Source organism: Chrysemys picta, chromosome 1 (genome assembly GCF_011386835.1).
Source record: "Chrysemys picta bellii isolate R12L10 chromosome 1, ASM1138683v2, whole genome shotgun sequence".
NCBI classification, from domain to species: Eukaryota; Metazoa; Chordata; order Testudines; family Emydidae; genus Chrysemys; species Chrysemys picta.
In genome coordinates this window covers 358,157,588-358,185,167 of record NC_088791.1, presented here as the reverse complement: position 1 = coordinate 358,185,167, position 27,580 = coordinate 358,157,588, and the positions used below count along the sequence as shown (strand labels likewise).

The 27,580-nt window shown below is 61.9% G+C and overlaps 1 protein-coding gene across 1 annotated transcript in view; it reads left to right on the top strand.

Annotated features, from left to right (window-relative positions):
- The first annotated feature begins 1,259 nt into the window (after positions 1–1,259).
- The window catches only part of APBB1 (amyloid beta precursor protein binding family B member 1), a 39,957-nt gene continuing 13,636 nt past the window's right edge, over positions 1,260–27,580 (top strand). Inside the window, 8 exon segments of the mRNA XM_065581928.1 lie at positions 1,260–1,380; positions 2,615–2,695; positions 8,305–8,849; positions 21,031–21,236; positions 22,129–22,185; positions 25,201–25,286; positions 25,559–25,613; positions 26,692–26,829. Of these exon segments, the coding sequence (XP_065438000.1) occupies positions 8,318–8,849; positions 21,031–21,236; positions 22,129–22,185; positions 25,201–25,286; positions 25,559–25,613; positions 26,692–26,829 (1,074 nt within the window). The 5' untranslated portion in view covers positions 1,260–1,380; positions 2,615–2,695; positions 8,305–8,317.

The following is a 27,580-nucleotide window of genomic DNA, read 5'->3' as shown; positions in this document are numbered from 1 at the left end:
GGGTCGGGAGTTCGGGGGGGGTGTCTGTCAGGGGGTGGGGAGTGGTTGGATGGGGTGTGGGAGTCCCTGGTGTTTGTGTGGGAGTGTGGATAAGCGGTGGGGCAGTCAGGGTACAGGTAGGGGGTACGGTCCTAGGGGGCCAGTTAGGATGGGGGGAAGGTCTCAGGAGGGGGCAGTCAGGGTACAGGTAGGGGGTAGGGTCATAGGGGGCCAGTTAGGATGGGGGGAAGGTCTCAGGAGGGGGCAGTCAGGGGACAAGGAGTGGGGAGGAGGGTTGGGAGTTCTGAGGGGGGCGGGAAGTGGGAGGGAGTGGAAGGGGCAGGGGTGGGGCTAGGGCGGGGCTCCTCCCATCCTCTTTTTTGATGGTTGAAATATGGTAACCCTATTTTATTGAGACTGTTGGCATTGGTGACGGGATACCTGAGCAGGTAACCTGAGCCCAGGAGGGGGTTGGGGCCAAGTGACACCTTTTGCCAGGGGAAACTGGACAAAGGCTGGAGGAGGAGCCGGGGGGAGGCTGGGTGAGACGGCTGGAGGGGTTTTAGTTTCGGGCTGGCTGGGAAGAGGCAGGGAACCCCAAGCTGGGGTCTAAGCTCCCTAAACCCCCCAGAAGGACTTGACTGAGGGGTCCTGGTTGTACCTACAAGCTCTATGTTGGACTGTGTCCTGTCGTCTAATAAACCGTCTGTTTTCCCGGCTGGCCGAGAGTCCCAGCAGTGGGAGGGGGACATGTTTCTCGGGTGGGGATGGAGGGGGAAATGTCTGTAATATTTTGTACAAAGACAATTTGTGCCTCAGTTTCCCCTGCGTGCTGCCGGTGAAGTGGGGGAGGGAGAAGGCGGGTGGGAGCCCGGCTCCCGGGTTTGGGGACCAGGCAGTGCAGGTCCGTGCAGACAATGGCAGATCCCAGCACCCCGAGCAACTCAGGCCCCCGGATGCCCCCCGCTGCGCCCCCGGGAAGCCGGCGGGTCCGACCCCCGGGGAGGATCGGGCCGAGGAAGATGAGGGGGGCGCGGGGGGGCCGGACCAGGGCCGCTGGCGGCAGCTCCCCGAGGAAGGGCCCCATGCCCAGGGTCCCCTGTGGGGCAGCGATGGGGGCTGGTGCCCGGCCATGGGGCACCCCCGGGCGCTGAGCTACGGGCCCCGGCGCAGCGCCCCCCGCCCCGGCCCCCCCGGCACGTCCTGAGAGTGACCCGCCCCAGCCCCCCCCCGCGCCCCACCTGCTCCCCCCAGCCCCCCCGCGCCCCCAGCGCCCCCCGCCCCGGCCCGTCCTGAGAGTGACCCGCCCCCCCCCGGCCCCCACCTGCCCCCGGGCGGGGCCGAGTCTCTCGGAAGCGGAAGCGGCGGCTCCTCCCCCAGCGCCGAGCGGAGCCGCAGCAGGTACCGGGGGGGCCGGGTCTGGGGGGGGCTGCGGGTCGGGAGTGAGGGGCACCGGGGGGCGGGGGGAGCGGGGGGCTGCGGGTCGGGAGTGAGGGGCACTGGGGGGGGGGTAGGGGAGCTGCGGGTCGGGAGTGAGGGGCACTGGGGGGGCTGCAGGTGGGAGTGAGGGGCACTGGGGGGGCTGCAGGTGGGAGTGAGGGGCACTGGGGGGGGGGTAGGGGAGCTGCGAGTCGGGAGTGAGGGGCACTGGGGGGGCTGCAGGTGGGAGTGAGGGGCACTGGGGGGGCTGCAGGTGGGAGTGAGGGGCACTGGGGGGGGAGCGGGGGGCTGCGGGTCGGGAGTGAGGGGCACCGGGGGGAGCCAGGGGGGCTGCGGGTCGGGAGTGAGGGGCACTGGCGGGGCTGGGGGGAACGGGGGCTGCGAGGCCGGGAGGAGCCCAGGGTGTGGAGTTACGTGTCTGTGGGGCCGTGGGTCAGGCCGTGCCAGGCGTGGGGCAGACATGAGGGTGAGCAGTGGCGGGCGCAGCTCAGCTCTGCGGTTAGTTGCCCCCGGCGTGGGGCTGGGCTGAGCGGTGTCTGGAGTCGCTGGCTGTCGATACCCACACGCCGGAGGTTGGGATCGAGCCCAGCCGAGGCCCCACAACCCCCAGCAAAGCAGGGGCAGGTCCAGGAGCCCCGAAATCCTGAGGCCGCCGCGCCCCGCGGGGCAGGAGGGTTCCCAGCCCCGGCCGGGGTGTCGAGAGGGGAAGTCGCCTGCCCCCTCCAATGCCCTGTCTGCAGGGACTGGTCCGGGCCTGGCGCAGATGCAGCTGGCTCTGGGATGAGGATCTGGGGACCCCTCGGGGCGCGGCGCGGGGGCCGCTGAGGACGGGACGGGAAGAGACGAGCTCTGCATGCGAGGGAGGGACGTGGGGGTGGAGGAAGTTGGCGTCTGGGGATCACAGTCCGGACTGGGCTCCCGAGCCTGGGCGACGAAGGTCTGACCCACGCCAGTGGCCGGGCGCTGAGGCTGGACCCAGTTTCCCTGGGGTGGGGTGGGGTGAATTCGCTGCTGGGGTGTTTCCCAGGCTTGGCCTGGACTGGCTTTGAGTCCCGTCGGGACGTTGGCCTAGAACGGCTCTAGTTTGACCGGGGGGATTCAGGGCGTTCTGTGGCCTGTGCTCGCCTGCCCTTGGGGTCTGAATCTGACCCCGCTGTGCCCCCGAGTGACCCCTCTCCTGTTCCTCTGTCTCCAGGTTCTGGGAGTTGGTCCCCCCCGGACACGGATGTCCTGGTCCCCAGGGGCACGTAGGATCTGCCTCGGCTGCAGCCACAGGGTAAGGGCGCCATCGGGCTGCCGAGCGGTGCCCAGGGAGCTGGGGAGGCGGGGGTCTGAGCCAGGAAAGATGGACTCTGGCTGGACTGAGGTTCCACAGGGGTCTGTTTGGGGGCCGGGGTTATTCAACATCTGTGTGACTGACCAGGCTGTCGGACTAGAGAACAGACTGAGCCAATCTGCAGATGACACAAAGCTGGGGGGGCGGGGGGGGAGAGGCACCGACACGGTGGAGGACAGAACTAAAATTCAGAGGGATCTGGATAAATTGGAGAACTGGGCTGTAGACAACAAAATGAAATTCAACAAAGACGAATGTGAGGTGCTACACTGAGGGAAGGAAAAACGAATGCACAAAGACAGACTGGGGGAGAACTGGTTTGGCAGCAGCACTGCTGAGAAGGATCTGGGAGCAGTGGAGTCACCAATGCGATGCTGTTAAAAGCAAATGCAATGTTAGGTTGCATGAACAGAGGCAGAGCAAGTGAGTCACGGGAGGTGATAGAACTGCTCTACTCGGCGCTGTTTAGGCCTCAGCTGGAGAACGGTGTCCAGTTTGGGTCACCAATGCATAGGAAGAATGTAGAGAAACTGGAAAGGATCCAGAGGCGAGCGACAAAGAGGATCTAAGGGATGGAACACAAACCATCCGAGCAAAGGCCGAAGGAACTGGGTGTGTTTAGTTTGGAAAAGAGAGATTGAGAGGGGACAGGACACCGGTCTTCAGGCACTGGAAAGGCTGCCATCGAAAAGATGGAGAAAAGTTGTTCTCTCTGGCTACAGAGGGCAGGACAAGAGGCGAGGGGTCAAACTCCAGCCCAGCAGATTGAGATGAAATCTCTGGAAGAGCTTTCTAACGAAGATCAGTAGGACAATGGGAGGTCGGGGAACCTCCGTCACTGGAGGTGTCCAAAGGAGGCTGGGTCTGTCTGGGATGGGTCAGACCCAACCAATCCTGCATCTCAGCAGGGCCAGACTAGCAGAGCCCTGCGGTCCCTTCTAGCTAGGACGGGATGCCGGGTTGCCCAAGCTAGGGTCCCTGGCTGCCTCTGGCAGGCTCGGATCGCAGAGGTGCCGTAGTGCACAGGGGCCCCCAGTGTGAGCAGAGGCAGAGGGTGCCTGTCGCGGAGATGCCCAGGGTGCTTGCCCTGGGGTGCCTGGCCAGGGTGCGTTGCATTTAGCAGCCTCCCTCGTCCCCCCGGGGCTGAGCGTCACCTGGCCCCCGGCTCTCCCAGCTCTGTCGTGGTGCCCTCACCCTCGCCGAGGGAGCCAGGCTTGGCCTGCGGCCGGGAGCTGGGCATGCGGTTCATGGATAAATCTATATCCCAGTTTATTGCACCCCTGGCAGCATGTGTGATTACCCGCCCTGTGGGCGGGTGACGTATGTGTGCCTTCGGTGCAAGGAGCTCCTGGCCCTCGGAGACCGCGTACGGGCTTTGGGGACCAGGGTGGCGGAACTGGAGGAGCTGAGGGAGACAGAGAGGGACATCGATGAGACTTTCTGGGATGCAGTAGAACGGTCCCATCTCTGGTCTGACAGCCTCTGTGCTGTTGAAGAGGATGAAAGTCTGAGGGAAAGAGAACATCCAACTGGAGCAGAGGAACCCTCCTTCCAGATGATGTTATGGTAACCTCTCGCACTGGAGAAACATAGAGAGCTGGGTTTGTGATGACCGGGAGAACCGTATGGTGACTTGCCTGCCTGGTGCGAAGGTTGCGGATCTCTCGAGGCATCTAGACAGACTTATGTGTGGTTCTGGGGAGGAGCCGGGGTCATGGTACATGTAGGTACCAATGACATAGGGAAGGGTAGGAGAGATGTCCTGGAGGCCAAATTTAGGCTGCTAGGAAAGAGACTGAAATCCAGGACCTCTATGGTGGCATTCTCAGAAATGCTCCCAGTTCCACGTGCAGGGACTGGTAGGCAGGCAGAGCTTCAGAGTCTCAATGCGTGGATGAGACGATGGTGTAGAGAGGAGGGGTTTAGATTCATTAGGAACTGGGGAAACTTTTGGGATGGGGGGAGCCTATACAGTAGAGATGGGCTCCACCTTAACCAGAATGGAACCAGACTGCTGGCATGTCAAATGAACAAGGTTGTAAAGCAGTTTTTAAACTAGGGGCTGGGGAAAGCCAACAGGTGCAGAGGAGCACGTGGTTCATTCTCTATGTCCTAGTAAGGAGGAGAGGACAGAAAATGATAAAATACAGGCAGGGTCTGATGAAAAACAAAAAAGAGTCCCATTCAATTACATCACGTAATCGCAGACCGCTAAAAGGAGACCAGTTTAAAGTGCTTATATACCAATGCTAGAAGTCTAAATTATAAAATGGGTGAACTAGAGTGCCTCGTATTAAATGAGGATATTGATATAAAAGGCATCACAGAAACTTGGTGGAATGAGGATAATCAATGGGACACAGTAATACCAGGGTACAAAATATATCGGAAGGACAGAACAGGCCATGCAGGGGGGGAGTGGCTCTATATGTGAAAGGAAGTGTAGAATCAAATGAAGTAAAAATCTTAAATGAACCAAACTGTACCATAGAATCTCTATGGATAGTAATTCCTTGCTCTAATAATAAGAATAACGCAGTAGGGATATATTACCATCCAGCTGACCAGGATGGCAATAGTGACTGTGAAATGCTCAGGGAGATTAGAGAGGCTATTAAAATAAAAAACTCAATAATAATAATGGGGGATGTCAACTATCCCCATACTGACTGGGTACATGTCACCTCAGCACGGGATGCAGAGATAAAGTTTCTTGCCACCTTAAATGACTGCTTCTTGGAGCAGTCCTGGAACCCACCAGAGGAGGGGGAATTCTCGATTTAGTCCTATGTGGAGCACAGGATCTGGTCCATGAGGTGAATATAGCTGGACTGCTTGGTAATAGTGACCATAATATAATGAAATGTAACATCCCTGTGGCAGGTAAAACACCACAGCAGCTCAACACTGTAGCATTTAATTTCAGAAAGGGGAACTACACAAAAATGAGGAGGTTAATTAAACAGAAATTAAAAGGTACAGCGAAAAAAAGTGAAATCCCTGCAAGCTGCATGGAAACTTTTTAAAGACACCATAATAGAGGCTCAGCTTAAATGTATCCCCAAATTAAAAAACACAGTAAAAGAACCCAAAAAGTGCCACCGTGGCTAAACAACAAAGTAAAAGAAGCAGTGAGAGACAAAAGGCATCCTTTAAATAGTGGAAGTTAAATCCTAGTGAGGAAAATAGAAAGAAGCATAAACTCTGGCAAATGAAGTGTAAAAATATAATTAGGACGGCCAAAAAAGAATTTGAGGAACAATTAGCCAAAGACTCAAAAAGTAACAGCAAAATTTTTTTTAAGTACATCAGAAGCAGGAAGCTGCTAAACAACCAGTGGGGCCATTGCACGATTGAGGTGCTGAAGGGGGAACTCAAGGACGTTAAGGCCATTGTGGAGAAACTAAATGAATTATTTTCATCGGTATTCACGGCTGAGGATGTGAGGGAGATTCCCAAAGCTGAGCTGTCCTTTTTAGGTGACAAATCTGAGGAACTGTCCCAGATTGAGGTGTCATTAGAGGAGGTTTTGGAACAAATTGATAAATTAAACAGCAGTAAGTCACCAGGACCAGGTGGGATTCACCCAAGAGTTCTGAAGGAACTCAAATGTGAAATTGTACAATTCCTAACTATAGTCTGTTACCTATCATTTAAATCAGCTTCTGTACCAGATGACCGGAGGATAGCTAATGTGACACCCATTTTTAAAAAGGGCTCCAGAGGTGACCCTGGGAATTACAGGCCAGTAAGTCTGACTTCAGTGCCGGGCAAACTGGTTTGAAACTATAGTAAATAACGGAATTGTCAGACACAGAGATGAACATAACTTGTTGGGGAAAAGTTTAACCTGGCTTTTGTAAAGGGAAATCATGCCTCACCAATCTACTAGAATCCTTTGAGGGGGTCAACAAGCATGTGGACGAGGGGGATCCAGTGGATATAGTGTACTTAGATTTTCAGAAAGCCTTTGACCAGATCCCTCACCAAAGGCTCTTACGCAAAGTAAAGTGCCATGAGATAAGAGGGAAGGTTCTCTCATGGATCAGTAACTGGTTAAAAGACAGGAAACAGAGGGTAGGAATAAATGGTCAGTTTTCAGAATGGAAAGAGGTAAATAGTGGTGTTCCCAGGGGTCTGTTCTGGGCCCAGTCCTATTCAACATATTCATAAATGATCTGGGAAAAGGGGTAAACAGTGAGGTGCAAAAATTTGCAGCTGATACAAAACTGCTCAAGATAGTTAAGTCCCAGACAGACTGTGAAGAGTTACAAAAGGATCTCACAAAACTGGGTGACTGGGCAACAAAATGGCAGATGAAATTCAATGTTGATAAATGCAAAGTGATGCACATTGGAAAATATAATCCCAACTATACATATAAAATGATGGGGTCTGAATTAGCTATTACCCCTCAAGAAAGATCTTGGAGTCACTGTGGATAGTTCTCTGAAAACATTCACTCAATGTGCAGTGGGGGTCAAAAAAGCAAACAGAATGCTGGGAATCATTAGGAAAGGGTTCAGAGTAGCAGCCGTGTTAGTCTGTATCCGCAAAAAGAACAGGAGTACTTGTGGCACCGTAGAGACTAACAAATTTATTAGAGCATAAGCTTTCGTGGACTACAGCCCACTTCTTCGGATGCATATAGCATATAGCATCCGAAGAAGTGGGCTGTAGTCCACAAAAGCTTATGCTCTAATAAATTTGTTAGTCTCTAAGGTGCCACAAGTCCTCCTGTTCTTTTTATTAGGAAAGGGATAAATAATAAGACAGAAACTATCATATTGCTGCTATATAAATCCATGGTACGCCCACATCTTGAATACTGTGTGCAGATGTGGTCGCCCCATCTCAAAAAAGATATATTGGAATTGGAAAAGATACAGAGAAGGGCAACAAAAATGATGAGGGGTATGGAACGGCTTCCGTATGAGGAGAGATTAATAAGACTGGGACTTTTCAGCTTGGAAAAGAGACAACTAAGGTGGGATATGATAGAGGTCTATAAAATCATGACCGGTGTGGAGAAAGTCAATAAGGAAGTGTTATTTACTCCTTCTAATAACACAAGAACTAGGGGTCACCCAATGAATTAATAGGCAGCAGGTTTAAAATAAACAAAAGGAAGTATTTCTTCATACAACGCACTGTCAACCTGTGGAACTCCTCGCCAGAGGAAGTTTTGAAGGCCAAGACTATAACAAGGTTAAAAGAAGTAGAGAAGTTCATGGAGGATAGGTCCATCAATGGCTATTAGCCGGGATGGTCAGGGATGGGGTTCGTAGCCTCTGTTTGCCAGAAGCTGGGAATGGGCGACAGGGGATGGATCACTGGATGATTCCCTGTTCTGTTCATTCCCTCTGGGGCACCTGGCATTGGCCACCGTCGGAAGACAGGAGACTGGGCTAGATGGACCCTTGGTCTGACCCAGTCTGGCCGTTCTTGTGTTGTTGTGGATGTCCCCTGGCTGGCTGCACCCCGGGGCCAGGCCGAGGCGTGTGCTCCGTGCCGGGCCAGCCTTCACGCCAGTGTCTCTCCCTTCTCAGGGTGCCTGGGGCCATGTCGCTGAGCCAGAGGAGCGACCTGGCCAATGACAACAGCTGCCCGGGGCTGAGTTTGGCGCTGCGGGCGCCCCACAGCGAGCTGCTGAACGGCACGCTGCCGTGCCAGGCCTCGCCCCCGGGGCACTGCCTTTGCGCCTGCCCCGCTCAACACAGTGCCCTGGGGCCCGGACCCCCGCCCGGCGAGGAGCCTGCCAATGCCAAGTGGGCGAAGGACGGGCAGAACCAGCTGCGCCAGGCGGCCGAGCAGGACCAGAACCGCAATGAGCTTGGTCCCCTCGCCACGGCGCTGCTCAGTGACCTGCCGCGGGGGGGGCCGGAGGAGGAGGAGGAGGACGGCGACTCCACCCCGGTACAGAGTGACCCCGTCACGGCCGAGTCGGAGCAGAGCTCGGAGCCCGGCCCCCGCGAACACGGCAAGAGCGCCAGCCTGCTCTTCGGCCCGCGGGCCAGCGCTGCCAGCGACGAGGACTCCAGCTGGGCCACACTGAGCCAGGGCAGCCCGGCCGGCAGCTCCCCCGACGACACAGGTACGGGCGGGGCCACCGGCTCGCTCAGCTTCTCTGCTGGCCCAGCCCTGGGGGCAGAACCGCCAGATGCTGCTGGGGGGGCGGGGGCAGGGGCGGAGGCGGAGCTCTGCACGGACGGATGGGTGGGGGCGGAGCTCTGCTCTGACAGACGGATGGATGGGGTGGAGCTCTGCACTGACGGATGGGTGGGGGAGGAGCTCTGCACTGATGGACGGACGGATGGGTGAGGGCGGAGCTCTGCACTGACGGATGGGTGAGGGCGGAGCTCTGCACTGACGGACGGATGGGTGGGGGCGGAGCTCTGCTCTGACAGATGGATGGATGGGGCGGAACTCTGCACTCACAGACGGATAGGTGCGGTGGAGCGCTGCACTGACAGACGGATGGATGGATGGGGCGGAGCTCTGCACTGCCGATTGGATGGCTGGGGGCGGAGCTCTGCACTGCCGATTGGATGGCTGGGGGCGGAGCTCTGCACTGACGGACGGATGGATGGGGCGGAGCTCTGCACTGACGGACAGATGGGTGGGGAGGAGCTCTGCACTGACGGACAGATGGGTGGGGCGGAGCTCTGCACTGACGGACAGATGGGTGGGGCGGAGCTCTGCACTGACGGACGGATGGATGGGGCGGAGCTCTGCACGGACGGATGGGTGGGGTGGAGCTCTGCACTGACGGATGGATGGGTGGGGGCGGAGCTCTACACTGACGATTGGATGGCTAGAGGCGGAGCTCTGCACCGACGGATGGATGGGGGGCGGAGCTCTGCACGGAGGGATGGATGGGTGGGGGGCGGAGCTCTGCACTGACGGATGGAAGGGGTATGATGGATCAATGGGGGTGTCCTGGCCAGGCCCTTTGGGGGTGACCTCTGTACTGGGCCGGGCCCCAGGCACCCTCAGCTCATAGGGGCCAGCCCGCAGCCTCTGAATCTCCCTGGGCCGCCGGCAGGCCCCACTGAGCAGTCACCTGGCTACTGGGGGGCTAAGCCGGAGCCAGGCCGGGGGTCCGGGAGCAGGCTGCTGTCAAAGCCTTTGTCCCTGTTGTAGTCGCAGGCCAGCGAAGGAACGGGGTCTGGCAGGGGTCAGGGAACAGCCCGACTGCCTGGCGATCGGGGGGGGCAGGGCTGGTGCACGTCGGGGTGACAGCTTCGGGCGTGTCGGGGATTTCGCTGTAAAACGAACATGGCCCCGCTGAAGGGGGGCGGGGAGGGGGAAACACTGGCTGGTTGGTCCCCGAATGGAGACGTCACCGGGGGGTCGGTTCCCTTGGCCCTGTGCCAGTAACACCTTTCTCACCTGCCTGCAGGTGACTGGGAAATTGGGGGAGGGGTGAATAGGGCCAGGGCACCGCGATACCGAGGGGGGCTCTCTCTCTCTGGGGTTCGGCCCTCTGGGCCCCTGCCTCCAGCATGCCTGGCTCTGGCAGAGGCCCCGGCCCTGCTTGGAGTGACGCCAGGCAGGACTCTGGGGCAGCATCTCCTCTCAGGGCACCTGTCCCAGGGCAAGGACCCTGCTCCGCTTCGGCACCTCCTGGGTCTGTGTGACAGAGCAGGGAGTGGGGACACACCGACCCCGGGCAGAGTCGCGGATGGGCAGGATGAGGGACGGGCTGGGTGGCGGACCCAGCAGGGCTGCGGTGGAGGGTTAGTGACGTGTGGGGCACTTTTCTGAGGCCCCACCTCCACTCACTCCATCCCCTCTCCCTCCATCGCTTGCTCTCCCCCACCCTCACTCACTTTCCCCAGGCTGGGGCAGAGGGAGGGGGTGAGGGCTCCAGCTGCGGGTGTGGGCTCTGGGGTGGGGCAAGAAATGAGGGGTTCAGGAGGGGGCTCTGACCCGGGGTGGGGGATTCAGGGTACAGGGCCTGGGAGGGGGTTCAGATTCTGGGATGGGGTTCCCGACCCAGGGCGGGGGGTTTGGGGTTCATGGTCTGGGAGGGAGTTCAGGGTGCAGGAGGGGGTGTGGGGCCTGGGAGGGGGTTCAGATTCTGGGATGGGGTTCCCGACCCAGGGTGCGGGGTGCGGGGTCTGGGAGGGAGTTCAGGGCGCAGGAGGGGGTGTGGGGCCTGGTCGGCAGCGCAGTGGGGCTAAGGCAGGTTCCCTGCCTGCCCCAGCCCCGCGCAGTTCCCGGAAGCAGCTGGCATGGGCGGCCCCTATGCACAGGTGCAGCCAGGCAGCCCTGCGTGCTGCCCGTGTCCACAGGCATCGCCCCCACAGCTCCCACTGGCCGTAGTTCCCAGCCAATGGGAGCTGCGGAGCCAGTGCTGGGGCAGCGCGCGGTGTCACGGAGTATTGGGGGACTCAGGACCCTGCACCCCCGGCTTCCTGCGATTCACCATGACTCTCAGCCAGCCAGTAAAGCAGAAGGTTTATTTGGATGACAGGAATACAGTCCAAGACAGGTCTTGCAGGCACAGACAACAGGACCCCCTCAGTTAAGTCCAGCTTGGGGTCCCAGGGCATTCCAGCCCACCCCCCTTCGGGGGGGTCAGAGCCATCTCTGTCTCCCAGCCATCTCTCCAGCTCGCTTCCAGCACTCTCCCCTCAGCGACCCCTCCCACAGCCTTTGTTCAGTTTCCCGGGCTCAGGAGTCACCTGGCCGCCAACCCCTTCCTGGGTTCTCGTGTTACACACTCAGGTATGCGCCCTCGGGCAGATCCCATCCTCCAATGCAGACTATCCCAGCCACACCCCCCTGTCAGCATTCACAGACCACAGTGAGAACAGGCCCAGTTCGTCACATCACTGGCCGTAGTTCCCAGCCAATGGGAGCTGCGGAGCCAGTGCTGGGGCAGCGCGTGGTGCTGCCTTCAAGCCCCTGCGCCCAGGATCCGGACATGCCGGCCGCTTCCAGGATCCGCGTGGAGCTGGGCAAGGAGCCCGCCTCTGCCCCGCTGTGCCGCCGAGCGGCCTTGTCACGGCCCGACCCGTGATGCCGACCGGAGCGGCCAGGTCCCTTTTCGACCGTGCACCTGGCAGCCCCAGCGGCCTCACGTCGGGAGGGGAGCGCGGCGCTTGTGTGTGTCAGGCAGAGAAGTCCCAGGACGTGGCCTGGCGGGGGCGGCGGGAAGGCACCTACTGACTGAGCTGGTCCCATTGGGACGGGCACACGTGTGTTGGTGTCTGTAACCGTGTGGGACCCCCCCCCCTGCGGTGCCTCCTGCTGGTACCTTCTGGGAATTAGCGCTCCAGCCGTCGGAGCGCCCTCTGCAGCCCGGTGTCCCGCCTTTCCTGGCCCCCGTGTCCCTCCCGGACCTGGTGCCCCTTGCACGCCGGGGTGCTGCCCCCTGGCAGTAACCCCACAGTCTCTGGGTCTCCCCACCCAGGGAAACCCCCACCCCCTACCCCACCTCGCCTCAGTCATAGGCTACTGCCAGGCACCAGCGCGCCCCCGCGCCTTGGGGCAGACTGCAGGGGCAGCCCCTCATCACGGGCAAGGGGGGTTGGACCTGCTGCCTTCCTCTGCCTATAGCGGGGCTGCCCCCCTGCAGCCCTCGTACCCTCAAGGGGGCCCTTCCTTCGGCCTGCAGCCTGGGGCTCGGCTAGGGGGGAGCTCCCCAGCACCCCGGCCCTTCCCCGGCCTTGCTCCCCCCTCGGTCCCTTCCTCAGCTCCCAACAGCCTGGGGCTCGGCTAGGGGGGAGCTCCCCAGCGCCCTGGCCCTTCCCCGGCCCTGCTCCCCCCTCGGTCCCTTCCTCAGCTCCCAGCGGCCTGGGGCTCCGCTAGGGGGGAGCTCCCCAGCACCCCGGCCCTGCTCCGCCCTCCGTCCCTTTCTCAGCTCCCAACAGCCTGGAGCTCCGCTAGGGGGGAGCTCCCCAGCGCCCCGGCCCTTCCCCGGCCCTGCTCCGCCCTCGGTCCCTTCCTCAGCTCCCCTCAGCCTGGGCCCTCCCTCTCCAAAGGCTAGAGGGAGAGCGAGAGTCTCCTGACCCACAGCCCTCTTATAGGGTCCAGCCGGGCCCTGAGTGGGGCATGGCCACAGCTGAGGCTGCTTCCCCATCAGCCTGGGAGCCGCTTGCTCCAGCCCCAGCCCCCTCCCCGCGCTGTTTTAAGCCCCTCAGGGCCGGAGCGGGTGACCAGCCCACTACAGCATCCCTGTAACCACAGAGCCGGGGCACGGCGACCAGGCTCGCCGGCAAGAAACCCGGCCGAGCACCTTTGGCACCAAACCCAGCTGCTGAGCCGGCTCCGCTCCGCGTTCCCCTCCTGCCCCGTCACCGCAGCCCTGCTGGGTTCACCCGTCCCTCGTCCTGCCCGTCCGTGACTCTGGCCGGGGTCGGCGTGTCCCTGGGCCGGCTCCAGGCCGGTGTTTCTCCCCTAACTCTCGGGTGCGCTGGGCTCCCTGCTGGAATGTGTTTACCTGAATTCCCCGAGCCAGGCACGTCCTGGGAGCGGCTGAGTTTGAGCAGCGCCAGCCGGGCCCCTGCCAAGTGCATGTGTGTCCCTGGCGCCCGGGCTGGGCTCTGGCACCGCTCAGGAAGGAGTCAGACAGGACCCTCTGCAGTGACATCTCCCAGGGCACCAGTCCCAGGGCAAGGACCCTGCTCCGCTTTGGCACCTCCTGGGTCTGACCTCGGAGCGTTCAGCCCCCTGGTCACCCCGGGAGCTCCCCGCAGCGAGTCTCCCTGGGCGGGACCCCTGGGGGAGCCTAACCCCCAAAGGGCCCTGCCCCCCACGCCGCAGCCAGCCGTGACTCCCTGCCCGCGTGTGACACAGACGGGTTATTATCGTCAGGAACCCAGTGTAGAACAGAGCTTGGTAGCACTGAGATCAGGGACCTTCTGCAAAGTCCATCGGGGGGCAGGGGGGGAAACAGGGCCCTGGGCCCTCGACCCAAGTCCCCAACCAGGAGACTGACTCGCTTCCAGCTGCCCGGCCTCCATCACGCCCGTTGCCCTCCTCCGTCCTTTGTCCCTTTCCGGGTCCAGCCGGTCACCTGGGCTGCACCAACCCCCCCCTTCCTTGCAGGGGGGGGGCCCAGCCAGCAGCTGCCAGGCTACGAGTGTCGGCCGTTCTCTGCAGCCCGTCAGCAGTCCCACCTGCCCTCTAGGGTCTCTGTGACAATCACACCCCCTGGAGTAACACATGGGGAAACTGAGGCACACACAGTGTTCAGACAAAACAGTCTCACTTTGTCACAGTGACACCACCTCCCCCCCAGAGCAGCTTTTAAGCTTTTATGCTCCCTGCATAGCAATGCAAAGCACAGAGGGAAACTGAGGCACTCAGAAAGATGTTACCAAAATTCCCATTTCATCCCAGGGGGCAGAGCTCTGGGTGCACAGGGGAGGGACAGAGCTCCCACCCCGCTTCCATCTGTTATAACCACCAGCCCCCACTCCCCTCCCAGAGCCAGGGGGAGAACCCAGGAGTCCTGGCTCCCAGCCCTCCCCGCTCTAACCACTAGCCCCCACTCCCCTCCCAGAGCCGGGGAGAGAACTCAGGAGTCCTGGCTCCCAGCCCCCCTGCTCTAACCACCAGACACCACACCCCTCCCAGAGCCAGGGAGAGAACCCAGGAGTCCTGGCTCCCAGTCCCCTCCCAGAGCCGGGAAAGAACCCAGGAGTCCAGGCTCCCAGCCCCCCTGCTCTAACCCACCAACCCCCATTCCCCTCCCAGAGCCGGGGAGGGGAACCCAGGAGTCCTGGCTCCCAGCCCCACCGCATCTGTCCAGCTAGGCCCCACTGCAGAGAGCCATGGTCCCTGGGTTCCCTCTGTCCGGGGCGCGGGGGGGGGGGTGCCCCGTCCACTGCATGGAAACCAGCCCCCGCTAGCCGTTGGGGGCTGGACACTGGTGCAGGGGGCACAGTGCAGGGTGTGGGGCATGAAGGGATGGGGAGACAGGCAGGGGTGTGGTGTGGTACAGGCGGGGTGCAGGGTGAGGGCAGCAGGCAGCCCTGCTGCAGTCTGTGACCTTGTGGGGCTGGGCCCTTCCCCAGGGCCCCCCCAACCCTCCCACAATGCATCTGGGGTGGGCACTGGTAACCCCACGTGAAAGCACAGAGCCAGCACCAGCCTGTTAGCGACTGTCTCTGCTGGAAACAGCGCCTCCCCGCTGCCCCACAGCCCCTCCTGGGCAGGCCCCCCACTTCTGCCTCCTGCATCCTGCCTCTCCTGCACAGACCCCACATCCTGCTGCCCCCCAATATGGACGCCCTTCCCCATAGCTCCCACTGCCCAGTCAGTGCCAGGGGGGTGCTGGGCCTGGCCTGGAGAGGGGGCCTGGGGCCGCAGCACCCACAGGACGAGCTGGGGCCCCGGCAGTCGCCTCGCTAAGTTGTGTCAGGACTCCTGGGTCCCTTCCAGGTCAGACAGGAGCCATGGACCTTACCCCCCGTAACGACGCTGCCTCTGGCGGGTCCCAACTGAGAGTGCCAATGCAAGACAAATCGCTCAGAGCAGGGCAATCACAGCCCCAGGCTGGGGTCCCTTGGCACACCCAGGCCCCAAACCAGCCAGACTAAGGGGACTTCGGTCTCACCCCACTGGCGAACCACACGTCACACAAGCAATTCCCTCAGACACTCCAGTTTCCCAGTATCACCACCAGTGCCACTTGTTATGGGGACAAATGGTTATGAAAACCAATACCCAGTAACAGAAAAAGGTTCTCCTGATCCCAAAGGACCAAGCCCCAGACCCAGGTCAATATACAAATCAGATCTTACCCACAAATCACGCTGTTGCCAATCCCTTAGAATCTAAAGGTTTATTCATAGAAGGAAAAAGATCGAGATGAGAGTTAGAATTGGTTAAATGGAATCAATTACATACAGGAATGGCAAAGTTCTTGGCTCAGGCTTGCAGCAGCGATAGAATAAACTGCAGGTTCAAATCAAGTCTCTGGAACATCCCCCGCTGGGATGGGTCCTCAGTCCTTTGTTCAGAGCTTCAGTTTGTAGCAAAGTCCCTCCAGAGGTCAGAAGCAGGATTGAAGACAAGATGGAGATGAGGCAGCTGCCTTTTTATAGTCTCTGCCCATGGAAGGACCCCTTTGTTCTTACTGCGGAAAATCACAGCAGCAAGATGGAGTCTGGCGTCACATGGGCAAGTCACATGTCCAGGCATGACTCAGTTCTTTACAGGCCGACGCCATTGTTCACATGTTAGTTTGAAGGTTCCCAGGAAAGCTCAGATGGGGATTGGAGTCTCCCAAAGTCCATTGTCAGTTCAGTGTTTCTTGACTGGGCACTTACTGAGAATAGCCCCTTCTCCAGAAGCTGACCAAATGCTTCCCTGAGGCTCCTTAGAATCAAACACATTGAGATACAAGTACAGAACCAATATTCATAACTTCAACCACAAACATGATACACACTCACAGATAGCATCATCATAACCAGCAAACCACAACCTTTCCATAGACACCTCACTCGACATCCTTTGTACAATATTTGCTTCAAATATACAACAGTGGTTGCAACAATGATCTATACAGTCACAGATTATGTCAGTAACGTCACATGGGGGGAGCCCAGGGCTCGGCTAGCAGGGGCTGTGGGTTGGGAGTGAGGGGCACCGACAGGGCTGGGGGGAGCCCAGCGCTGGGTGCCCCAGAGGGAATGAACAGAACAGGTAACCAGAGACTAGGGATACCCCCAGGCGCTGGGACGGCCTGTCCCCCCACAGCACAGAGCCCCTGGGCCAGCCTTTCCCCTGCACAGCACAGAGCCCCCAGGCTGGCCTGTCCCCCCAAAGCACAGAGTCCCCCCCGGCCTGCCCCCCACAGCACAGAGCCACCCTCCCCGGGCCTGTCTCCCCACAGCACAGAGCCCCCGGGCCAGCCTGTCCCCCAGAGCACAGAGACCCCCCCCGGCCTGCCCCCCACAGCACAGAGCCACCCTCCCCGGGCCTGTCTCCCCACAGCACGGAGCCCCCGGGCCAGCCTGTCCCCCAGAGCACAGAGCCCCCCCTGGCCTGTCCCCCCACAGCACAGAGCCCCCAGGCCGGCCTGTCCCCCAGAGCACAGAGCCCCCGCCCCCGGCCTGTCCCCTCAGAGCACAGAGCCCCCCCCCGGCCTGTCCCCCCACAGCACAGAGCCCCCAGCGCAAACCAGCTGATGCTCCATTGCCCCGAAGGCGACCCAGACCCCCCTAGGGAGCTCGGTTCGAGGGGGGCGGGGTGGATGTGGAGCCCGGCTGCAGCAGGGCCCCTGCCCTGGGGGAGGCAGCCGGAGGGCGCTGGGGAGGGCACAGCACGGCGGCAGAGCCAGGCACGAGGCTGGTTACGCTGCTCCTGGCCAGCTGTGCCCACGGGGGCGGGTGGCACCGGCTGCCAGCCCCACGTACAGCTCGGATTCCTGCCTGGCCGTCGCTGGCTGGCTGCTCGCCCGCGAGGGAGCCGGGAGCCGGGCTCTGGGCGTGCCCACGGACGCTGCCTGCCTGCCCCAGCCCCGGAGGAGCCTCAGGCAGGGTGAGCTCTCGGGGTGCGTCACGGGGCCTGGCAGCCGCCGGCAGAGCTCAGAGCGCAGCCTGCGTAGGGTTTGTTTGCTGCTGCTTTGGGGCCAAGGCCCAGGGCTCGGGCAGGGCTGGGCTCTCGGGCTGGGCTTGCCCTGCGCAGAGGGGAGGGGATCCGGCCCTCTGCCCCCCACCTCTGTCTGGGTGTGCAGGGACCGTCCACGCAGATGTACCCAGGGCCTCGGCTGGGGGGGTCTGTGGGGTGCCTGGCATGTCGGGGCCCTGAGCTCACTGGCAGGCGGGGGGCTGTGGTGCCTAAAAACAATGGAGCATTGGCTGGTTTGCGCTGGGGGCTCTGTGCTGTGGGGGACGGCCCGGGGAATCCATGCTGTGGGGGGACAGGCCGGCCTGGGGGCTCTGTGCTGTGGGGTACAGGCCAGCCTGGGGGGGGGCTCTGTGATCTGGGGGGACAGGCCAGCCTAGGGGCTCTGTGCTGTGGGGGACGGCCCGGGGAATCCATGCTGTGGGGGGACAGGCCGGCCTGGGGGCTCTGTGCTGTGGGGGGACAGGCTGGCCTGGGGGGGGGGGGGGGCTCCGTGCTGTGGGGGACAGGCCAGCCTGGGGGGGGGGCTCTGTGATCTGGGGGGACAGGCCAGCCTAGGGGCTTTGTGCTGTGGGGGGCAGGCCGGGGGGGACTCTGTGCTCTGGGGAACAGGCCGGGGGGGGGGGGCCTCTGTGCTGTGGGGGGGACAGGCCGGCAGGAAGGTCTGGAAGCTGAAGACAGGGACGTGCCTGATCAGTGGAACCATCTGTCACAGCTCCACCAGCTCCGTGTCCCCGCCTGGCTCCAGAACAGGCCCCCACTGCAGGGCATCAGCCCCCTCCAGGTCACACTCACTGGGGTCAGCCCCCCCGGCTCCCCTCCCCGGGACCGAAGCCCTGGCTGGGATGATGTAGTTGGGGTTGGTCCTGCTTTGAGCAGGGGGTTGGACTAGATACCTCCTGAGCTCCCTTCCAACCCTGAGATTCTATGATACCCAAAGGGAGCCAGGCACCCCCCGGCCTGACTGCAGTGACTCCGCCAGCGGGGATGGCAGCCTGGCGGCCCCCCATTTCACAGCCCCCCCGGCCCCTCCTCCGCCCTTTGCTCTCCAGCTGGTCGCACCGGCTGGCTCCCTGCAGCACGGGGCCCATCCCTGGGCGTTAGTTGCTAGGTGCCAGATGTCCGGGCAGTTGGAGGGGCTGTTGTCTTGTGGGGCTCCCCATGGCCGTGGGCCCCAGACAGCCAGGTGCAGTCACAGCCGACCCCTGGGTCTCTGCCAGCCACCTTTCCCCACCTAGTGAGCCACGCCCAACCCAGGGGAAACTGAGGCACCTTTCCCCACCCAGTGCAGATATTATGGAAATTCCCCCTCGTCGCAGCTTCTGCCCGGGCACTGCTGGAGTTGCTGGCCCCTGGTGCCCTCAAGCCGGGCTGGAGGCTGTCATGGGGTCCCCGGGCGATGCTCTGGAACTGCTCCCTACGAAGCCAGTCAGGACTCTGGGGGAGCCTCCTCTCTGGGAGCAGACTGTCGCCAGGGCAAGAAGCTTCCACAGCTTTGACCTCCCTGGGTCTGACCCCGGAGCATTCAGCCTCCCCTGCCCCTCCGTGCGCTTCCCACAGCGAGTCCTCACAGGTGGGGCTCCTGCGGAAGCCAGAGGGCCCTGCACCCCAGCTCCACAGTCAGACGTGACTCTCGGCCAGCCGGGAAAACAGAAGGTTTATTAGACGACAGGAACACAGTCCAAAATAGAGCTTGTAGGTACAGAAACTGGACCCCTAAGTCAGGTCCATCTTGGGGCCAGGGAGGCCAGACCCCTTTCTTTCCCCAGCCAGCTCCAAACTGAAACTCTCCAGCCCCTCCTCTGGCCTTTGTCTCTTTCCCAGGCCAGGAGGTCACCTGATCTCTTTCAGTTGGCACCTTTGCAGGGGAGGGGCCCAGGCCATCAGTTGCCAGAAGACAGGGTGTCGGCCCTTCTCTGTGCAGACAGCATCGCATTGGTCTCCTAGGGCTCTGCAACAATCACACCCTCTTATCCCACCACCTAGAGACTTAAAACATGCATAGGGGAAACTGAGGCACCCACACGGTATTCAGAGAAAACACCAAGAACAGTCCCACTTCATCACAGAGGCCTTCTGGGAAGAGGCTGCAGCCAAGCCTGAGTCTCTGGGCTCAGGGCAGGGGGGCAATATGGGCCTTTGTTGGTAATATTTGTATGATGCCTAGGCATGCCTCAGTTTCCCCAGTGCGCCACATTGTTTCCCAGCGAGGGGAAGGGACTGAGTGAGGAGCACAGGGGGAGGGGGGGGTCACCTGCTTGTCTGGGAGGACTGAGAAACTGACCAAAATCAACAAGTGCCCCCCATGGGGGCGCAGAGGACAAAGGCTGGCGGGGCGGGGGGGCGGGCGCGCTGGCTTCGGGAGGAGGCTGGAAGCTGACGAAGACCAGGGCTGTCACGGCAGCCATGGCCTCGGGTCAGACGGAGCCTGAGCAGTGGCCGGGCTCTGGGCAGACGCTGCCCCCCCGTCTCTGGGCTCACCGCAGGGCTCCTGGGCCGTGCCCACCGGCCAACACCCCCCACTCGGTACAAGATGCTTCCAGGTGGCGCTGTGACTCCCGGGGGGCAGGGGGGGTGCTGCGGCTCCTGGCTGGGTGTGGGGGGAGGGGGGCTGCGGCTCCCGGCTGGGTGTGGGGCCTGTGGCACCCATCTGGGTTTGTCGGTCTGTCCCTGTATGTAGACTGGGTGGGGCAGCTGGCAGCCAGAGCGCCTAGTCAGTGCTGGGCCGTGCCAGGGAAGGAGCAGGCAGCTGCATCCCCCACGCTCACGGTGCCCGGCTCGGCTGGGTCTGGTGCCCAGTTCGGCTGGGTCTGGTGCCTGGCTCGGCTGGGTCTGGCCGGAGTTCGGCTGGGTCTGGTGCCCAGTTCAGCTGGGTCTGGTGCCCGGCTCGGCTGGGTCTGGTGCCCGGCTCGGCTGGGTCTGGTGCCCAGTTCGGCTGGGTCTGGTGCCTGGCTCGGCTGGGTCTGGCCGGAGTTCGGCTGGGTCTGGTGCCCAGTTCGGCTGGGTCTGGTGCCTGGCTCAGCAGGGCCTGGCCGGAGCTCGGCTGGGTCTGGTGCCCGGTTCGGCTGGGTCTGGTGCCCGGCTCGGCTGGGTCTGGTGCCTGGCTCAGCAGGGCCTGGCCGGAGCTTGGCTGGGTCTGGCTGCGGGACGACGATGAAGGGACTGTGTCATAGGCAGAAGCTCAGAGGCGTCTGACTTGGTGCCGTCCGGACGAGGCACCGACCGGGCACTGCCCATCATTGTAACGGGGGCCCCGGGTTCCTGGCTGTTCCCAGGGCCCCCCCACAGGGGCTGTTCCCAGCCCGGTGCCTGTCACGCGCTGCCTGGGCTGCAGGCGATGACTCCGTCACTGCCGGGAAATGGGGGGTAAGGGGTAGGGCCTGGCTGGGCCCCGAGCAAGCGGGCGCCAGGCATCCCGTAGCACCGTGCAAGTCAATCCAGCCAGAGCCCCAGGCCCGGCTGGGGCTGGCCCCAGGAAGCAGCCCCCCTGGAAAGGTCTGGGGGGCAGGAGGAGCTCAGCTGAGGGCTGGCCCAGGGGGGATGAGCGGGCATAGTGAGGTGCAGGGCGGTGGGGTTGTGGCTGTGCTGGGGCCTGGGCCACTGTTGGGGCCTTGTCCTGCCCCGGCTCTGGACCGTCCTGACTCCCCGGAGCTGCCCGGCCCTGCTCACACCCCCTCCCTCCACAGACGCCTCCTGGGCCCGCAACGCCTTTGAGACGGACTCGGACCTGCCTGCCGGGTGGGTGAGGGTGCAGGATGCCTCGGGCACCTACTACTGGCACATCCCCACGGGCACCACGCAGTGGGAGCCGCCCGCAGACCTGGGCCAGGGCGAGGGGGGCCGCGGCCCCGACCGTGACTCCCAGGGGAATACGCCCACCGAGGAGCAGCAGGTGAGAGCCTCACGGACCCCCCACCCTGGGGAGACGCTGCCGGTGCCCCAGGGACCCTCCACCCTGGGGACATGCTGCCCGTGCCCCAGGGACCCCTCCAAACCCTGGGGAGACGCTGCCGGTGCCCCAGGTTTGCCCCACCCCTGGGATCCAGAGGGCGATGCCACAAGTGCCCTGGGGAACCTCGACCGCTTGGTGGACAAACAGATGCTGCCCTAGTGTCTCCCTATCTCCAGGCGGCCCCGGGATCCCCCCCCATGAGGCAGAGGGCGATACCCCTTGGGGGGCAGACAGACACCCCCTAACCCTGGGGGAGGCCTGTCACAGAGTGTGGGGGAGTCAGGGCCCTGCACCCCCCACTTCCTGCGATTCACCGGGACTCTCGGCCAGCCGGGAAAACAGAAGGTTTATTAGACGACAGGAACATGGTCCAAAACAGAGTTCGTAGGTACAGAAACCGGACCCCTAAGTCAGGTCCATCTTGGGGCCAGGGTGGCCAGACCCCGGGTCTGGGCCTCCCTTTCTTTCCCCAGCCAGCTCCAAACTGAAACTCTCCAGCCCCTGCTGTGGCCTTTGTCTCTTTCCCAGGCCAGGAGGTCACCTGATCTCTTTGTTCTCCAACACGTTCAGTTGGCACCTTTGCAGGGGAGGGGCCCAGGCCATCAGTTGCCAGAAGACAGGGTGTCGGCCCTTCTCTGTGCAGACAGCATCACACTGGTCTCCTAGGGCTGTGCAACAATCACACCCCCTTATCCCACCACCTAGATACTTGAGAACTGAATAGGGGAAACTGAGGCACCCACACAGTATTCAGAAAAAACATTAAGAACAGTCCCACTTCGTCAGAAGGCCACTGACCCCCACTGGCTGGTTTCTGTCCCGCTCTCTGCAGCTCACCTGGACGGGCTTTGTGGAGGCCGAGCGCTTGGCAGATGCCGAGGGCTGGAAGGTGAGTGCGGTGCTGCGTGGTGGGGGCCGGTACCAGGGGGTGTCCAGGTCGGGCAGTGCAGGTGGAGGAGGCAGAAGGGGGCACCCCCAGGCCGTGCAGGAATGGGGGCACTCCCCACCCAGCCAGCGGCTGGGGAATGGCGCAAAGCTCAGGCGGGGTCGCTGTGGGGTGTGCTGGGCACCACGTCCTGTCTGGGGCACAGAGGCCAGGCCTGTGTCTGGGGGGACGTTCTGTAATACAGGTTTCAGCGGGGTAGCCGTGTTAGTCTGTATCAGCATAAACAACGAGGAGTCCTTGTGGCACCTTAGAGACTAACAAATTTATTTGGGCATAAGCTTTCGTGGGCTAGAACCCACTTCATCGGATGCATGGAATGGAAAATACAGTAGGAAGAGATATATACACAGAGAACATGAAAAAATGGGGGTTGCCATAGCAACTGTAACGGAGAGTAATCAATTAAGGTGGGCTTTTATCAGCAGGAAAAAGAAAAGCTTTTGTAGTAATGATTAGGATGGCCCATTTCCAACCATTAACAAGAAGGTGTGAGTAACAGTAGGGGGAAAATTAGCATGGGGAAATAGTTTTTAGTTTGTGTAATGACCCATCCACTCCCAGTCTTTATTCAGGCCTAATTTGATGGTGTCCAGTTTGCAAATTAATTCCAGTTCTGCAGTTTCTCACTGGAGTCTGTTTTTGAAGTTTTTTTCTTGAAGAATTGCCACTTTTAAGTCTGTTATTGAGTGGCCAGGGAGATTGAAGTATTCTACTGGTTTTTGAATGTTATAATTCCTGATGTCAGATTTGTCAGATTTATAGGGTGGTGTTCATATGCCTATCACTTATTAGCACTGTAGTGTCCAGGAAGTGGATCTCTTGTGTGGACTGGTCCAGGCTGAGGTTGATGGTGGGGTGGAAATTGTTGAAATCCTGGTGGAATTCCTCAAGGGCCTGCTTCCCATGGGTCCAGATGATGAAGATGTCATCAATGTAGTGCAAGTAGAGTAGGGGCATTAGGGGACGAGAGCTAAGGAAGCGTTGTTCTAAGTCAGCCATAAAAATGTTGGCATACCGTGGAACCATGCAGGTACCCATAGCAGTCCTGCTGACTTGAAGGTATAAATTATCCCCAAATATGAAATAGTTGTGGGTGAGAACAAAGTCACAAAGTTCAGCCACCAGATTTGCCATGATGGTATCGGGGATACTATTCCTGACGGCTTGTAGTCCATCTTTGTGTGGAATATTGGTGTAGAGGGCTTCTACGGCCATAGTGCCCAGGATGGTGTTTTCTGGAAGATCACCGATGGATTGTAGTTTCCTCAGGAAGTCAGTGGTGTCTCGAAGATAGCTGGGAGTGCTGGTAGCGTAGGGCCTGAGGAGAGAGTCCACATAGCTAGACAATCCTGTTGTCAGGGTGCCAATGCCTGAGATGATGGGGCATCCAGGGTTTCCCGGTTTATGGATCTTGGGTAGCAGATAGAATACCCCTGGTCAGGGCTTTGGCGGGGTGTCCGTGTAGATTTGTTCCCGTGCTGTAGCCGGGAGTTTCTTGAGCAGATGGTGCAGTTTCTTTTGGTATTCCTCAGTGGGATCGGAGGGTAGCGGCCTGTAGAATTTGGTGTTGTTGGGTGGGTTAAGGGAACCGCTGTTGTGGCCCCTGTGGTATGTAGGAGTTTAGTTAGTTTACTGTCCTTTTTCCTCTGTAGAGAAGCAAAGTGTGTGTTGTAAATGGCTTGTTTCCCGGCACCCAGTGAGCGGCATGGGGGGGGTCCCCCGTCTGGGTGGAAGAACAAGAGCAAAACCAGTTCAGATTGGCAGAGGATCAGAAAGACAAAGCCCCGAACAATCCCCGTAACAGCAGGGTGCCCTGGCAGGGCGGGAAGTGGGGCCGGGGAGCGAGGGGAAAGGAGAGCAGAGCTTGGGCCAGCTCCTGTTGCTGGCTTGGTCTGACGTCTCATGGCTTAGCCCTGCCCCCCCCAGCCAGCCATGGCCTGGCCGCCAGTAGCCAGGTGACTGCTCAGTGGGGACCTGCTAGCGCCCCGGGGAGCATCGCGCCCTGACGGGGACGGACCAGCCCCATGCCGGGGCCTGGCCAGGCCGGATTTGCGGCAGGGAGCCCTGGACAGAGATGGGTCGCTGGTGCCAAAGGCCCAGCCTCGGAGGCTGTGGGCTTCCCCTGTGAGCTGCAGGGCCCGGGGGCCCGGCCCAGTACAGGAGTCACCCCCTGTCACGGAGTGTGGGGGAGTCAGGCCCTGCACCCCTCTTCCTGCGATTCACCGGGACTCTCAGCTAGCCAGTAACACAGAAGGTTTATTTAGATGACAGGAACACAGTCCAAGACAGAGCTTGTAGGTATAGAGAACAGGACCCCTTAGTCAGGTCCATCTTGGGGGGCAGGGAGCCCAGACCCCAGTGCTGGGCCTTCCCCTGTCTCCCCAGCCAGCTCCAAACTGAAACTCCCTCCAGCCATCTCCCCCAGCCACCCCCCCCCACTCCTTCTCCAGCTTTTGTCCAGTTTCCTGGGCAGAAGGTGTCACCTGGCCCCAAACCCCTCCTGGGCTCAGGTTACATGCGAGGTCACCCCTGATATCCCATCCCCATCAGTATTAATGCAGACAGTAAACTAGTGCAACTCCCACCAACATCCCCAGGCCAACACTCCCCACTCCCTACCTCACAATAGCTGAGGTCCTTAATGGGCCATCCAGCAGACTAGGCAGAGCTGACACCAACTTGTCTGGGGTGTCTCCCAGAAGCACAGCACAAGTTTGAACTACAGACAGTCTAGAGCCAATACTTATAACTTTGAATACAAAAATGATACACGCCCACAGATCACATAATCATAACCAGCAAACCAGAACCTCCTCATAGGCACCTTACTTGATCTCCTTTGGACAAGATTTGGGGCCACTACAGGACCTTGGTTGCAACAGTGATCTATACGGTCCCAGTTTGTGTCAATAACGTCACACCAGCCCGCCATGCTGTGACTCTCTGTCCCTCGCCCAGGACGTCCCGTCGGAGGAGGGGACCCCGGAGCCGGGGCAGCAGGACTTGGACCAGCCCACCCTCCCCCTGGGATTGCTGAACCTCAGGTGAGTAGGGCAGGGCTGCCGGGGCCAGGCTCGGGCGTGGGGCCGGGGCCCAACCTGCCATGCTGGGCACGGAGCCAGTGGGGCTGGCAGCCAGGACTCCACGTGGGGCAGCCCTACAGGATCCCCTTTGTGAGGCTTTGCCCTGTGACAGTGGGGCAGGACCCCGGGCGGGGGGTGACAGGGATCAGCCCAGGGGCCCTTCCCATAGGGTGTGGGGGGCCAGGCGCCAGGCAGTGCCCAGGGCGTCACCAGCCTCTCTTGCTCTTCCTCAGTGCGCCGAAAGCCGAGGAACAGATGCTGCATCTGGGCTCGCCCCTGGGCTCCAAGGTACGGCTGCCGGGTTACTGTCGTCATGGCGCCGGGACAGCAGGGTTACTGTCGTCATGGCGCTGGGACAGCAGGGTTACTGTCGTCATGGCGCCGGGGCAGCAGGAGCTGCCGGGTCACTGTCGTCATGGCGCCGGGACAGCAGGGTCACTGTCGTCATGGCGACGGGGCAGCAGGGCCTGCTGGGTCACTGTTGTCATGGCGCCGGGACAGCAGGGTCACTGTCGTCATGGCGCCGGGGCAGCAGGGCCTGCCGGGTCACTGTTGTCATGGCGCCGGGGCAGCAGGGGCTGCCGGGTCAATGTCGTCATGGCGCTAGGGCTGCGGGGGCTGCCGGGTTACTGTCGTCATGGCGCCGGGGCAGCAGGGGCTGCCGGGTCACTGTCGTCATGGCGCCGGGGCAGCGGGGGCTGCCGGGTCACTGTTGTCATGGCGCCGGGACAGCAGGGTCACTGTCGTCATGGCGCCGGGACAGCAGGGCCTGCCGGGTCACTGTCGTCACGGCGCCGGGGCAGCGGGGCCTGCCGGGTCACTGTCGTCACGGCGCCGGGGCAGCGGGGGCTGTCGGGTCACTGTCGTCACGGCGCCGGGGCAGCGGGGCCTGCCGGGTCACTGTCGTCACGGCGCCGGGGCAGCGGGGGCTGCCGGGTCACTGTCGTCATGGCGCTGGGAAGAGCTGCCAGCTAAGTACAGCAAGTGCGCCCATTTAGGCGGGTATCATTCACCCCCGGTCAGACCCTGGGCCCTGCAGTGGCTGGCAGTGGTGACTCTGCTGGGGGGAGAGGGGGGGAGATGGGGATGGACAGGTGGTGGGGCTCTGCCAAGAGGTGGGGCTAGCGGGGTGATGGTGGGGGGGCTGTGCCTGGGGGGGATTGTGTCAGGCAGGGGGGGGGCTGTGCCAGGCAGTGGGGCTGGTGGGGGGACTGGTGGGGGGGCTGTGCCTGGGGGGGATTGTGCCAGGCGGGAGGGGGGAGCTGTGCCAGGCAGTGGGGCTGGCAGGGGGACTGGGGGGGGCTGTGCCTGGAGGGGCTTTTCGGGGGGAGCTGGCAGCAGCCCCATGGTGTGCCCCCTTCCCCAGAGCTTCCCGGGGCAGTCGCTGGGCTGGGTGGAGATGAGTGAGGAGGAGCTGGCGCCAGGCAAGAGCAGCGCGGCCGTGAACTCCTGCATCCGCCAGCTGGCCGGCCGCGGGGCCCCCCCACCGGGGGGCTGGGGCCAGGTGAGCGGGGCAGCCGGGGGGAGGGGCGGGGCAGCCGGGGGCTGGGGCCAGGTGAGCGGGGCAGCCGTTGGTGGGGGATGGGGCAGCCGGGGGCTGGGGCCAGGTGAGCGGGGCAGCCAGGGGGAGGGACGGGGCAGCTGGGGGACTGAGGCCAAGTGAGCGGGGCAGCTGGGGGGAGGGGCGGGGCAGCCGGGGGGCTGAGGCCAGGTGAGCGGGGCAGCCGGGGGGAGGGGCGGGGCAGCCGGGGGCTGGGGCCAGGTGAGCGGGGCAGCCGGGGGGAGGGGCGGGGCAGCCGGGGGCTGGGGCCAGGTGAGCGGGGTAGCCGGCGGGGGGAGGGACGGGGCAGCCGGGGGCTGGGGCCAGGTGAGCGGGGTAGCCGGCGGGGGGAGGGACGGGGCAGCCGGGGGCTGGGGCCAGGTAAGCGGGGCAGCCGGCGGGGGGGGGGGCGGGGCAGCCGGGGGCTGGGGCCAGGTGAGCGGGGTAGCCGGGGGGAGGGGCGGGGCAGCCGGGGGCTGGGGCCAGGTGAGCGGGGCAGCCGGTGGGGGGGGACGGGGCAGCTGGGGGACTGAGGCCAAGTGAGCGGGGCAGCTGGGGGGAGGGGCGGGGCAGCCGGGGGGCTGAGGCCAGGTGAGCGGGGCAGCCGGGGGGAGGGGCGGGGCAGCCGGGGGCTGGGGCCAGGTGAGCGGGGCAGCTGGGGGGAGGGGCGGGGCAGCCGGGGGGAGGGGCGGGGCAGCCGGGGGGCTGAGGCCAG